The 14814-nt window shown below is 43.4% G+C and overlaps 1 protein-coding gene across 3 annotated transcripts in view; it reads right to left on the bottom strand.

Annotated features, from left to right (window-relative positions):
• ST6GAL2 (ST6 beta-galactoside alpha-2,6-sialyltransferase 2) overlaps positions 1-14814 on the bottom strand; it is a 181392-nt gene that overhangs the window by 44632 nt on the left and 121946 nt on the right. Inside the window, exon 1 of one of the 3 annotated variants that reach the window (XM_030476717.1) lies at positions 13068-13336. The exons of 1 other annotated variant lie outside the window; for it this stretch is intronic. Coding sequence is in view for 1 of the 2 variants with exons in the window: in XM_030476716.1 (XP_030332576.1) it covers positions 12285-12317 (33 nt within the window). In the remaining variant the exon portion in view is untranslated. Of the gene's footprint in view, positions 1-12284; positions 12910-13067; positions 13337-14814 lie in introns of those variants that run through there. One more of the 3 variants, XM_030476716.1, reaches the window with a different exon arrangement.

Genomic DNA, 14814 nt, shown 5'->3' on the forward strand with positions numbered 1-14814 from the left:
AGCATAAGAAAATGAGTACCACCGAGCTTTTCTTACACAAGCAGACAGACAATATGTCGTGCTCCAAAAGAACCAAATGAAATACTGTTTAAAGTTAATGGCAGGAGTGGGAGTACCCAGACCCACAGACCTCAGATCCAGCCATGGATGAGAACCCTACTGACTGCATTCGCACACAAACACAGACTGCCAGTGCACACCCCGAGTTTGTGTTGCAAATCAGGTCACTGGATACCACATTTTAGTCTAGAGATGCTGTACTTCTACAGATTTTCCCCTATTTTAACTACTTTTTGAGATTGCTAAATCTCTTCTTCAGATTGCTCCAAAAGCAGCAGAAATTATTAACAGTGAATTAATTTATGATGAAATGGACATCATACTAAATACTGATAATTTTTTTAAGCTTTAATTGTTTGAATTTGATACAGCTCTTTAAGCCTCCTATCCAATGTGCTTTCACAATTCTCAATGGATAGTATTTATCTGACTTATTTACTAATTACTTCCAAATTACAAGCGTCCCTCAGGTCTGAATCATTTTTGATGAAAGAATGAGCACACTTACATAGTTTCATACCATGAGGGAAGAGAAATTAAAGGAAAAGTATCTGTATGGCTCAGATTAAGCAGATGGAAAGCTCGACTTCTCTGAAGTGTTCTCTAACTTTATCACTATATGCAGGTAACAATCTGTGTCTGTTAAACCTACAACGCCATGGCCATGCCAAGGTCTCCGTTTAGGGGTTGATTTTTAGTAAACGCAGATAACCACTAAAAGCTATGGCAAAAGCAATATTCCAGACTGCAGATACTGTAAATGTCACTGGCTCCATAAAGAAACTGAGTATGGACAAGCACATGAGGAATAATCATATAGTTTCAAGCCAATTAAATAGAACATGCCCAAGGACATGCTGTAGAGGAGCCTACATTTCTGTCAGTGGGTAACATACACAGTTCCTTTTCCAGGAGTCAGAGAATCCAAGTTTTTGTGAATTCTAATACATCACCTTTTTTCCAAGCACGCTGTTGTAAGAAATAGGCATATTGGTGTCTTCAGTTTAAAATCAATTTCACTCAGCTTGGGCATCAGAGAATCAGGGAAAAATATAGACTTCTAGTACATGAGACGTACTTTCTAAAAGCACAGTCTTTCTTGGAAAATGTAACATTGTTAATATAATACATACCTTATGTACTCTCTCTACAGCTACTACTTCTCCAGCACTTCTGCCAGTGGCTGATGACTCCAGACTACAGTCATGTTTCCTCCAGCATCACCATGTCACTATAACCACCTCTTGATTTCCAAAACTTCAGAAGAAGGAGCATCCCTATTCTGAACCATCTCCAAGACCTATGAACCAGTCACCACTGCTGCAAGCCCTGACCCAACCTCTCTTTTTCTTGATGACACTTCTATTTGGCATGCCTGTTTCCAAGTCACTTGCCATTTTCCCACGTACTTCTCATACACGGGACTTGCAATTTTCTTCTTTTGTAACCTCTCTTCAGATGGATGGAAAATGAGGGGAATTTTTTGCTTAAAAAAGGTATTGCATTTCAAAGAAGAAAAATGTAACTGTTTTGTTTAGCGGATCTGAATGAAAAATTCAATTTCAGTTTATATCCCAAAACCACAGTGGAACCGATGTGATATCAAATATTACTTTCAGAGAAACCTGAACAGTGGGGGTAATGAGCAAGTCTCTTGTTGCTCTGCTGTTACTGACCACACTTACAGCTTATTCCGAACAAATGGGGGGTGGGGAATCACACATAAAAAGGCTGACTTTAATCCCATATACTTAGTGTATGCATTCAGCACTCATAATTAACAGTTTTGAGACTACTCCAGTAGTGTCCATCTAACAGCTTTACTGTCTTTGAAGAGCTGTATCATTGTCTGGCTGTTAATGTTGCTGCCACATTTCCTTAAAATGTCAAAAGTCAGTAAATTAAGAAAAAAATATCAAGATTTAATGGGGGGGGTATTTTAATTATTTTAAAGTGTCATGCTTTTTAACTACTCTTTAGAAAGTTAAGTGAGCCAATTCAGAAAGAGGGTTAAAGTGGCACTATCAAAAAGCAAACTACTGTAGAAAGATGCCTTTACTGTCTTGAGCTGGATCAGATGCCTATCTTAGCCATGCTGAATTTCTCAGCAGTCAAGGCTATGAACTACTATTGGCTGCTTGACTGATTAGACATGGTGCTGGTATGCCTGAGACCTTCCAAACACAGCAGGGGTTACTGCAGCAGTAGACAATACTATAATATTGCAGTATTAAGAGCTATGCAGTTTTCTATCCCTTCTCTCAGCTTGTGCACGGGTTTATGAGATGCCTTGGAAGCTTTCGTCTGCAAGCACAGGACAGAGCAGCAACAGTAGTAACTAAAAGCTTTGCAGCTTTGCAGTCTGAAGAACACAGACGTGCTGCTTCTAGAAATGCCAGGAAGATATAAACGCGCTGAGGTGATCTCCTCCATTGGGGTCCTGCTTACTGAAGAAATCATTCAGGGAGTCTCTATGCAGAGCACTACAGTGTAGTGATGCTTAAGCTAGCTCAGGAATCAAAAGATGCATCTTCACGTCTGTACTTTTTGCTCGACGTTTCCTCTTTGCTGGCTATGGTTTTGGTGCTATCACCACCTGAAGAATCCTCAGGGCACTTTCAACTGCAACCAGTTATTGTTTTGAAAGAACAAAGAGCCTTGGTGTCACACAGTACAAAAGCAAAGCTCCACATATATACAGTGAGCTCTAGCTGGGCCCTTATTTGTCTCATGCCAACCTTGCAAGAACAATGCATATTCCAGTGACTGCAAGGCTTAATTATTTTAATTCAGTGGTCCAGGAGTTTTCAGCGGGGTTTCTCCTCTGCTTGCAGCTTTTGCAGACTGTAGCAGTATATCTGATCAGTAGTTTAAGTAGCTGTGATCACATTACACCCACCCTGCACTCTTCTCATCGGCTGCCTATATAGCTGCAGATTGATTTTTAGCTGGCTCTGTTGGCCTTTTTAGTACTCCTAATAATAAAACTCCTGAGTAAATAGAAAACCTTCTGATGGGTATTATATGCAGACACCCTTTTTCAGGAGTTAACTCATAACAATTTACTTTATCTTAAGAGATAACTGTATGTTTGGTGTGGAGTGTGTTAGGCAAGAAGCAGTAACGTCCCTTAGCTACAGGTCATAGCCGGTACCGGTACAGATGGCAAACAGGACAAAGTCCGTCCCTTGAACAGACATGGAACACCTCCCAGCCTCATGAACTGCAGAGCTCAGCAGATGCTGGGTGATCCTGCCTGAAAGAGAGTCCTACCAAACAGCGACCAACAACACCCTGTCTCTTCCAGGAGCTGCACCTCCTGACTTCTGCCGAGTCCCTCCTGGTGCTTTCAAACTGAGCCCCGGAAAGAAAAATATAGTTGAGCATTGACTTCAAACACTCTCAGCCCCTGCCTCAGGGTAGGGCTCACTGCTGCTTGACATCTGTTCCAGCCCTGCTTGCTCGTTCTTCCTGTAAAGTGACTCAGTCACATTAATCCAATGTCTTTAAAGACAGCATAGTTAGAGACCTTTGCTCATGTAGCTCCATCTACCAAGTGCAAGTATCTGGAATGGCATGCTTTGGTCTCCACATCACTCAGAAGATTGCACCCAGAGCAGAGGAAAGGGCTGTTGCACAACCAGCTCTCACTTCTACAGAGAATTAAGTCACATGTAAGGTGCCCCTAACTCAAAAAATTAAAAGCACTTCCAGGCCCACAGTCATTTTCTTAAGATCTTATAATGCCTATCTGAAATCTTACAATTTTAGCAGCTAGACATCTCCGGCTACAGGTGTTTAGATACATTGAAGAGCAGCTCAAGAGCACATATTGAGAACACTGGTCCCAATCTCAGCCTATTGCCACCTTCATGGCTTTCCACAGCAGGAGCTGCCACTAAGGAGAACGTGAATGACAAGATGGACATCTAGAAATTTTTTTGTCTGGGGGTGAGAGTATAACTAGGCCAACAGAGATACTCTCTTCTACCAAGAAGAGAGGGAAAAACTGCAAAATCTGGCTCCAAGCTATGCTGCTCTGAATTTATCCTTAAAAAAAAATAAATTAAAAAAATCTAAAATAAATAGCAAAAATAAATTCAGTCTGAGTAAGAAATAGCAGTGAACAATTACAATGGAATGAGTATCAACTATGCAGAAATATTTTTAATGGAGAGATTAGCTTTCTATAACAAACTCCGGTTTTAACCTTCATAACTTCAGCAAAGTAAAACCCAGTCACATGAAATTTCACAGTCATGGTCTTGTGCCAAGGAAAGCTTCTCTGGAAAGTTTGAGGTAGATCAGCCAAGGCATCTTGGAGATATGAGAGTTCCAGAAAAGTGAGGTGTTCTCCATTTCTTGGACTGCTTCCTAATTTTTTTTGGCTCATCATAACTTAAAAATGGTTGGCTTAGACATTCCAAATTTGCTTGGCTACTGCTGGCGCCTTTGACTAGTTGCAGGCTATTTTATTACTAAACGTGGGTTTGTGCAAATTCTGAGCGCTGCAGTTGTTAACACCACATGTTGGCTTGTATATACCACTGGCAAGCCAGCCTGGCCCACTGCAGGCTCCTCAGTCACTTCATCAGCTGTGCTCAGGAGGCAGCACCAAAGCCCACGATCCTTCCCTCAGGTCCAGCTGGGTGTAAGAACTTGGCTGGACTTTACAGTCTCTGTGGGGAGACATTTCGTCAGGCTGGAAAGGAATGGTCCCAGGGCACTTCCAATCCTTGCCAGTACCAAAGCGCCTCTCCTGGAAAGGTAAGCACAGAGCAGGCACAGATGGTTTCCTCCCCAGACTTATTGTTGCCTTCCCTACTGTGCCTTCAATTCATACTTAGCCTTACTCTCTGATACACCCAAAAATTTTCCCAGGGAACATCCACATAACTCTCAAGTACTCCCTCTTCCATGCATTACTGATGCAATCTATTTTCCATTTCCATGGTGACTGCAAACTCCGTGCTGGGGTCTGGGTGCTTCTGCTGTAGCTTATTGCCTCTCTCTGCTCCACTCCATTGGTCTTAAAAGCCCTCTTCTAGACTGAGAGCCTCATACACATAGACACAATCTCATTAGACTTCAGGGCAGGAAAACCCAGGGGGAAGATCTCAGCCCTCAAGAAGCATATTTCCCCTGGGCAAACTAAAAGCTTTGATGAATCCCAAAAAGCCTGTGGGTAACGAGTTTGCTCCTAGTGGGGACTGCTCTGTTCACAGTCTTGATTTTGATAACAGGTACTATGGCAAGATCATGTATCTCTTGATAAAGCCTTCAGCATAGTCAACTGCGTTAAACAATTCTCCTTAATCTTTAATACTGCCTTCGACAATGACTATCACCTGCCAAGTTGCCAGGAAAACAAGCAGTGTACATCTGATCAGAGGTGGAAAGCATTAGGACATTAAAAACACTTCTCAGTGAAGTATGTTTCTACACAGAAGGTGCCTCAGTTACAAAGAGACCTATTCTTTTTGAGATGAACACATTCATGACTCCCATTCACAGGAGCTACGGAAGTAGAACAGGTTTGAAAGTGCGTACATTTACCAAACACTGATCCCACACAGAAGTGCCTTTTAAGAATGACACATCCTTTGACCCACCGCATCTTATTTTTGCTCTTCAGAAACAAAAGACTTTGCAACGACCACATCACTTACTTACATTTAAAAAACAAAAAATGGTGATACAAGCACCAAAACAAATCCATAAAATATAAACTATCTACCTAGTAGATAGTAAGAACTGAAGCATTTTCCACATTGTTTATGCAACTGAATATTTATCAGAGATCTTTTATTTTTGTACCAGCTTCATATATCGGTTCTGTCACCTTTTAAACACAGATAATCTACCTCAGAGGTTTGCTCTTCTCAGGAGAGACCACACAAAGCTCATCCAAGTTTTACAAAATACACAGCCCTGTGTTGGGTTGGCACAAACCTGTGGAGCACCAAGGAAAGCTGCCAGAGGAGGATGTCTCATGGTCTCCCATGGCTCTCCTGCCTCCACTGCCTCTGGGAGGGGGTGCTACCCTACTCCATCCTGCCGGCTGCTGCATGAGCTAATGAAAAGAGCATGAGGAGGATCTGTGTGCACTTTCCTTCCCCTCTCAATCCACAGAGGGCCAGTCACAATCTGACCCTAACTTAACACTAGGGCTGTAAACGTACTTAACACTTGTAGAAGAATTTATTTTTTTCAAACATACTGATGGCAGCATATGGCCCATCGACAGGTTTATTATTGTAAGACACTTTTTCCACCAGGTTATAGTCTTTTTTATAAACATGTGTTTCAGCACATAATAAAACCCCTAAGAACTGTTTCTGAAACATGCAGATACAGAAACTACTCTTCAAGGTTTGTCAAGATAATGAAAGAAACAATCTTTAAGGGACTACCATTTTTATAAATGTCTTTTCTAAATGTCTTTTAAATCTAACGGTACTGAGAGTTACACATGTTAAACAAAACAACAAAAAAAGAGAGAGAGAAAAGTGAATTCTCTTTGTTAATGCCCCATTATTCTCCATTTTGTCAAAGCAATCATTTTTATACTTAGAAAAATTCTCCTTCCGCTAAGTAGACCATTTAACTATGCTTTAAACCAGAACATGTGTTTTATGGGTGAATGAGAAGCTTCTGGAAAAAGGTGGCATATTATAAAGAAAATGTCAACACTACACTAGTCATGCAAACTCATCAGTGTAAAACCACCCTTGGTATTCTGTGCCCTTCACCTGTGCTAATAAAAGGTCTGTGTGTGGTGGAGTCAAGATAGTTAGATTACAGCCTTACATCCATCTGTAAGACTTTATCTAAGTTAAGCATCTGTAAGTATGTCACTGCCTGATTTTTCTACAAACCACATTGGGTTCTTCAGAAATAAGGCTTCTTGTCTATGCAGCTATAATGCAATTTCTATGCTAGCATCACAGGTTTGGGGTTTTTTTGGGGGGTGGAGGGGGAGAAATTACATAGTGTACACTGCTTTACTGAAAAAATTCCTGCACTCCTTTTATTCTTAATGCTTCCTCTATAATGCCTCATGATATATTTAGCCCAAGCAGGCTTTGTTTTAAAACCAGCTTCTTCAATACACCAAAATATGACCCACCTCATGTATGTTTGCTAGGAGCTTTGTTTCCTACCACCTAAGTTTATTGTCTCCTATTGAAAGGAGCTTGCAGCTAGAATACAAACTAGGACTCACAGGGGTCTAGATCCAAAGCCCACTTAAAGGCAGCACAAGACCTTTCACTGAATTTGCGGGACTAGGTATCAGGCCTGTAGTTCACTGAAGACACTAAAGGCCTTCCAGGCTCTATGATACAATACATTAAATACTCCTTAACCACTAGAAGAGAATTTTGCAACCACTTTGAACATTCCATTGGTATTTAGGGTATTTTGGGTGTGAAAGAGCACTTCTGGTTTGGGTTTGGTTTTTTCCTCCCCAAAATGACACTCCCCAGAAAATGCAAGATGTTTTAAGACACTAGAAAAAATAACCAGTCACCAGCAGATTTGAAGCCTAAAGAAAAAAAAAATCCCCAATTTTATTACAGACATAGCGTTATAACCAGCACGCATGAGCTTGCATTCAAAGAAAACTCATTTGTTAAAATTAATCAGTGGCCTCAGCCAATTTGTCAGTAACTACTGTCAAGTCTGGACATGATTAGCTTCACTGGGAGATACAGGGTGCCCTCTATAATGCTTCCACAGGATGAAATCCTAAACCAAATTAAGCCTTTGAACATTCTGCAAGCAACTTACTGACATGGAGCCAGGACCTCCTGAATGCTGCTATAGGCTCTACTTTTTTTCTGCTTTCATAGATGAAGACTTTCTAGGAAAGAGACAGGCCAACAGGGTCCGACAGTAAAACATGGTCTTTCTCCACAAGCAGGCAGAGCACAATTAGCAATCACAGGCCCATACGCTGTGTTTGGAAACACTGAACTGTCTGGATCAGTCTGAAGGCTAAAATGAGGCATGATGTACTTGTTAGCCAATATAACAAGTCTTTCAACAAGGGGGCTGGCTCTGCTCATCAAACTGTGGTGGCTGCTCCTATGATGTGGAAACCTGTCTATTAGAAACCACATTTCACAGGTGACTAAACAGCCATCGGACGGTAACAGCTTTCATTTGTTAATGACCTCCATCCTCTGCTGCCACGTAAGGGTGAATGGCCCAATATCCCATTGCCAGACCAGAGCCAAATGCCTCCTGCTCTGCGTAGTGAATCATAAAATACCTACAACATTTTTCAGATTTGCATTGTATTGAAGCAGCACTTTGAACCACATCTTCTCATCTAGGAATCAGCCTCATAAAGGAAGGCTAAATTCTGCACTACATGATTATGCAAAGAGTGAGGGCATTTTGGACCATGACTGTAGAACATAACTCTACATTTTTATACACAGAAGGTATTTACTTCCCTGTATTTAAGTTCCCGTGCCTCAAACAGAACATCATGGGCAGAAGAGACTTGTTAATTCATAGAGACTGGATCAGAGCCTTTGCTGAGGGAGAGACATGACAGTGGCCAGACCAAAAGTAGTCCTTCCAGTGAGGGACTGAAAGGCAACTCCACTACCAAAATTAAATACAGAGCTTAGCATAGTAGAGCTACTTTAAACTGAGGATTCTATAAAGATCCCCCATCAAATTTTACACCCTCCAGACCTCTGGCTCCATCAATGACATAATGGATTCACAAAGTTGCACCCCTTCTCACTAAGTCCTCTGCATCTGCTGAGCCACATACCTTCCACCCAGACAGATACACATCACAAGGGAAGAAGAAACTTTCCTTTCCATGGTTAACAACTGTTAGGTTCACATGATTTTTGTGTCCAGTTCCCAGAGAGCATTTGCAGTCATTTCACAACCCTAGCTATAAAACGCCCTGTTATGGATAGCATTTATACAATTTAATGCAATAAACAGGGGATTGTACAAAACCAGCAGTGAATCCTACTCAGATGACAATCACAGAGCTATGCAATGATTAACATTTACTTTTCATTTACATTTAGATTTCTGAAGCGCAACCTTCCAGAAGGCACAATGCAACAACACACACAACCAGCTGTACGGTCACATCTCCAACGACATGTAAGAGCATTCTAGACCACCACATCCCAGCGCCCAGCTCTGCTTCACTTCCCCAGCTCTCACCAAACTGGCTGTCTTCAGCTGTGTGGAAGATCTGAGCTCTCCAAAGTGACTGGTGTCGAAGAAGGCTTTGAAGGCCTGTAGACCAAGAGGCTCTGACAGGAGCAGGCTCCCAGGGTCAAGAACCCTCATCAAGAACACTGATAACAGCTCCCTGACATTTAACCCTTCAAGTGTTTATCCTCCTGGAAAGAGTCAATCTCTGAAAAATGCATGATTTTGGCATACTTTGCCCTCAAGGCCAACTACTGATGCACTGTCCTAGTGTATGTAAAAATTTCAGGCCAGGTAAAAATAAATCTGAATTTCTTTACAAAATTGCTTTTCTCAGAAGTGTTACTGATCAAAAGAATCAGTTTTGTATGGTTACACCATAGAAAAGACTGGATCTAAAATACAAAATGTTCATAAAACCAGTAACAAATATCACTTTTTCAATGATCTTCTCAGGTGTAATATGATAGTTGTAGCCCGCTTTTCACATGATCTTGCAACCTAAATGTGACACCATGAGTTCTACTGAAGGAAGATGGCATTTATGGATAGAATGAGTTTCAATTCTCCATGTTTAAGCACATGAAGAAGTGCTTGCTGTATTTGATTCCTGCATTGTAAATTCTTTGTGGCGCAGGTTTTATCCCATGCCACTACCTTTACATTCTTTAAGTCATTTTCAAGACACACAATGTCATTGGAAGAAATACTCTTAACTTCAGTAACAGTTTAAAAACTTTCAGGGGAAAAAAAAAATAATAATTGCAGCTTTCCCATTTGTGTCATGGTTTGGTGGATACCTAAATATGAATGATAGAGTTTTAAGGAAGATCAAAACATATTACCACATGAATGGCATGCAGAAGAATTGCTCTGAATTACAACCAGCAAAATCACAACCTAACTGCTTTCAGTTATGCAAATTGGAGACGTAGTTGGCACTACTGCAAATGAGAGCCTAAAAAGTGCAAAGTTCAGGGAAAAGCCATGCATGCAGCTGCTCCAAAAATAACCATGGTCAGATAGAAGTCTGAAAGCAATTATTTGGGCTGAATATTGTACACAGACCACTGCCCTAAGCTTCTATAATTAAACAAGACAGAAGTTCAGATGGTGTCTAATAAACCATTTACTGCATTAATTATATTCAAGTATGGCAGCCTGACGCTTGGTAATAACTAACAACAATGGGAAATAATGTAAAGAAAGTATCTGATGTTGTAAATTTCTTTCTTTTTCATTCATCAGTACCAATGATACTAGCGAGCCTTTCTAGCACACTTCAAATGCATGAAAGGGATACTGCTTAGTGTCAGGAAGAGCTATGTAAGAGTTGTAAACCTTCACTGTGAGGGAAGTCAGCAGCCTTATTTGACAAAAATGATTTTTGCACTATGAAAGCAGCAGCAAAGCCAGATTTCTGTTCCTTGAACAAAGTCCTATGTCTTTGTTCCAAAGTTACGGTGTCACAGGGGCACCTCATTTTTCTGTAGCAGCAACAGCATCTCAACAGACCTTCACAGATCAACAGATTTCCCGCTGACCCTGCTCCCTGGGTATGCCTTCACACTGATCACACAGTATGTGTATACATCTGCAATTTTAAGAGTATTTGCAGCAATTTCTTATAAAAATAATTAATATTAGAGAGATATTTAATGTATGTTGGCTTCTTTTAATGCTGTTAGTAGTTAAATACATTGAAAACAAGCCAACACCATATGCCCAAGTACTTCTCTGTGGACCACCAGCCAATACCTTAGGAAATACAGAGAAGTTCCCAAAACACAAACCAAAGATTACTGCAGAGAGATTTGCATACGATTTCTGATGGACCAGTAGCATTCCAATAACTTACGTAAAAGCCAGCATGCTCCACTAGGATACACAGTAACTAACATACATAGCATCACTTCACAATGCAAGCATTAGGATGCTATCAACAGGATGCCAGTTTATCTCATTTCACTAATCTGAAACAGAAAAAGATCAAATTCTACAGGATTACAATTATTTTCTATTTTGCTTTTGTAATTTGAAGTCAGGAAATGGTACCTCCAGATTCTATTTATGTACAACTCTGTTTAAGAGGGCATATAACAAACATTTTGCATATTTCAAAGAAAGACAGAGGTAAGGTGAACATATAACTTTAACCATAATGTCTTTCCACTGCGACGTTTACATATGTAATCCTAACACCCCCTGAACCTCCTTTTATAAAGTTTTTATAACACTTTCCCTATTGTTTGGCCTTTCTTTTCCTTTCCTCAGTAGAAAATACATCACAAAACATAGATGTAGAGATCTGCAACTTTGCAGCAAACCTCTAACATTCTGTATACATCCTCTAACCCTGAATGCATAGTGTGGACAATGCTGGGAAATCCTGTCCTCATCCCCCAGATGAACTACAGAAGAAAATAAAAAGAGTTCTCTGACTACCACATCAAGAGTTGTGGAGGTCCTAAACTCCATCACAGAAGATTTCTGCCTACAGATAGTTCAAAGTCTGCACTTACAAGATCTCAAATCCAGCGCTTCCACAGCAAATGGCAAGTGGAGCCCTGCCTGCTTCAGCAGAGGTGTCTGCCAAGACGCCCCTTTGTTGTCAGCTGCAGAAATTAGTGTGAATATCCTGGGGTTGAACACACAGGCAGGACCTCACCTCCAGACCCTTTGTCACAGCTTCTCATTCAGAAAAAAGAAAATAGCACACCTTTTCCCAAAAGTGCAGCTTTTGGTCTTTGCAAGACACACACAAACCCAGTATGCAATCACCGCAGGATTTCCAGTCAAACAGTATTTTAGTCGGAAAGCACGTATAAAGGAAGAATACCTCTAAACTCCAAATTTAATAATAAAACCCCATTAAAAAAACCTGCAACAGCTTCATCTTTAAATGGAAAAAATGCAGTCACTCTTTCACTAATCCAAAAGCCCCACACTATCAAAACCAACTGAATTACTTTTGCATAAGTTTTCCAAACAAGAAAAGCCATATACACGTATATATGTATGAAAATTACCTGGATGCAGACACCACGCCTGGAAAGTTTCATTGCAAAAGGGTTAAAGTTCAGAAAGTTCGCAAGACTGAAAAAGTAAAATCAGATTGAAAAAGGAGCAAAAACCTTAACCTTGAGGTTGGCTGCTGCTGCCTCCTGCCTAACACTTAACATTTCTCTCCGCATGAAGAAATGGCTAAATCTTACTCCAACAGTTATCAACTACATTAGTTGAATGAGTAACCTAATCAAAATTTCTTCTAGTGCCAAGTGAAGCACACTGCCATGACAAAATCAACTACACATGGTAGTTGAGTATTAGAGAGGATCATCTTCCCGAGGAAATATATACGGAGACCATAAAAGTGATCCACACCGCTTATCAGAGCTAAATTCGCACAGACCTTTCTTTTTTGTTCCGTTCAGAACATCGATTTTTACATGCTAGCACGACTATTTATAAGCGCAATCTGTAAAAGCAAATATAGAACTAATAGAATAGCCTTGAAAAGCAACCACAAAAAAAAGGTCTCATTTAAATTCCTGGAAAGCGCTGCTTCTCTAAACACATCTATTCAAGCTCTCTTGAGCCGGCGAACCCTACTAAAAACACACCCTGCACACACACCCCGCCTGAAAACTGTTAAGCCAAGAAGCCACTAAGCTACGCCGCTGAGAATCCATATGGCTTCACGTATAGGATTTTCCTCCCAGCAAACGCTGCACAAACCCGCCCCCTTTAACGCCCCCATTCACCCGCAAAATAAATCACAGCGCCTTCTTCCCGGGGGTGCCCCTACGTACCGCGGGGCGCTCAGGGCTCTCTGGGGGGCCCGCCCCCCGAGGTGCAGCAGCCGGGGCGGCGCGGGCGCTCCGCCTCGCCGCTCCCCACGCGGTGCCTCTCCCCCCGCATGCTGCTGGCCGCCGCTCGCACAAAGCGCAGGGCGCGGGCAGCCGCCGGGGGCGGGCGGCACCCCGGATCCCGCCGGATCGCAGCGGCGGCACCAGCGCCGGGAGGTGACACGGGTAGCGGGCGGCTCGCAGCGACGCGGCGCGGCACGGCACCGCCCCCCGCCCCACGGGAGCCGCCCCCCCCAACCGGGAGCCGCCGCCCGGCCCCTCCCGGGATGGGGGCCGCCCGCGCCCCGTTACCTCTCGGGCGGAGCCGGGCGCTACGGCGGCGGGGCGGGAGGGTGCGCTTGCTGCCCGGCGGAGGGGGCCGCCTGACTGGGGCCGGGTCGGACATGCCGGGGGCTGCCCCGGGGCCGTGCCGCGCCGTCCCGGCTCATTGTTCGCGGAGGGCAGCGGCGGGAGGGGCGGGCGCTGCGGCGGGAGGGGGCAGCCCCGGCGCCGGGGGTAGCGCCGCACCTTCCTTCTCCGCACAGGAGGGGGCTGGGGGCAGCGCCGCATCCTCCCCACGCTGGTTGGGGACGGGGGGAGACTGGGAATGGAGGCGCCGCGCTGCGCTCTCCCCGCGTTGGTGTAGTGGCTGCGCTGCACCTTCGGGGGGTTGCGCTGGAGGAGTTGAGAGCGGGAGGGAGCGAAGGGTGGGAGGTGAACAGGCGGGCGCCGGGCCGGCAGTCGCTTTGCCTGCCTACCCCGGCTTGCCAAGCACGGAAAGCGTCTCGGGGCTCTGGCACCACGGCAGCTGCCGAGCTCCAGCACCGAGATCCCAGTGGGGCTGTCTGGGCACAGGAGCTCTCCCTGTGTCCGGTCCGGAAAGTTGAAGGCATGGTCTTTCGCTCAGCCCCCGACCCCTGCTTGAGCCGGGGTGGTGGGGCTCTTGCACCCACGCGGCGTGGAAGCGGCGCAGCCGGCTTCGGCTCTTTAAGATTAGGCTCCGTTAATTAAGGAAATATTTTAAGCTTAAAGGTCTCCTGAGAAGAAGCACATTAACTCACTCGCAGAACGGGTAGAAAACCAATGCGATGCAGGGCTGTTAAATCAGCGAGCACAAAGGAAAGGGGAGATCAAAGGGATGCTGAAGGAGCCACGGCGAGTGCTCCCTCCCGCCGCTGGACCCTCACCGCCCTTCCAGGGGTACTTCCAGTGGCTATCCCAAGGCAGAGAAGTGTTTGCAGTGCGATCCTCGCTATCCTTTCCGTGCTTACTGAACAGCTAAAAATACCTTAAAGCATATCTAATGTCTTTGTTCAGACTGAGTAGTGGTTTACTTTGCAAGTAGCCTAAGTAAGTCTTCACTTACAAATCATCAACACAATGATGTGTAGCCTTTATTGTGCTGAATCTATGCTCTAAGATAAGCATCTGTGTAAATGCATCAGAGGCGGTAGCTTCTTCATGCCCATGTTTGTAAGGTGGGAGACGATCGGAACACCATGCCTGCAAAAGGCACGCCTTCAAAGCTCCAGAACTAGTGTTGGAATCAAACCAGTTAGTACTAAAGTAAAAAAAGATGCAATTTGCTAAATTAAAAAGTAACATCACAAAGGTGCGAAAGACAAAACACAGTCAAGAACACGTTAACAATTTAAAAAATATGATTGTTGAAATAACACTCCATGCCAAAAGCAAATAGGGATTGTAAATG

The sequence above is a fragment of the Strigops habroptila genome, chromosome 2 (genome assembly GCF_004027225.2).
Source record: "Strigops habroptila isolate Jane chromosome 2, bStrHab1.2.pri, whole genome shotgun sequence".
Taxonomy (NCBI): Eukaryota; Metazoa; Chordata; class Aves; order Psittaciformes; family Psittacidae; genus Strigops; species Strigops habroptila.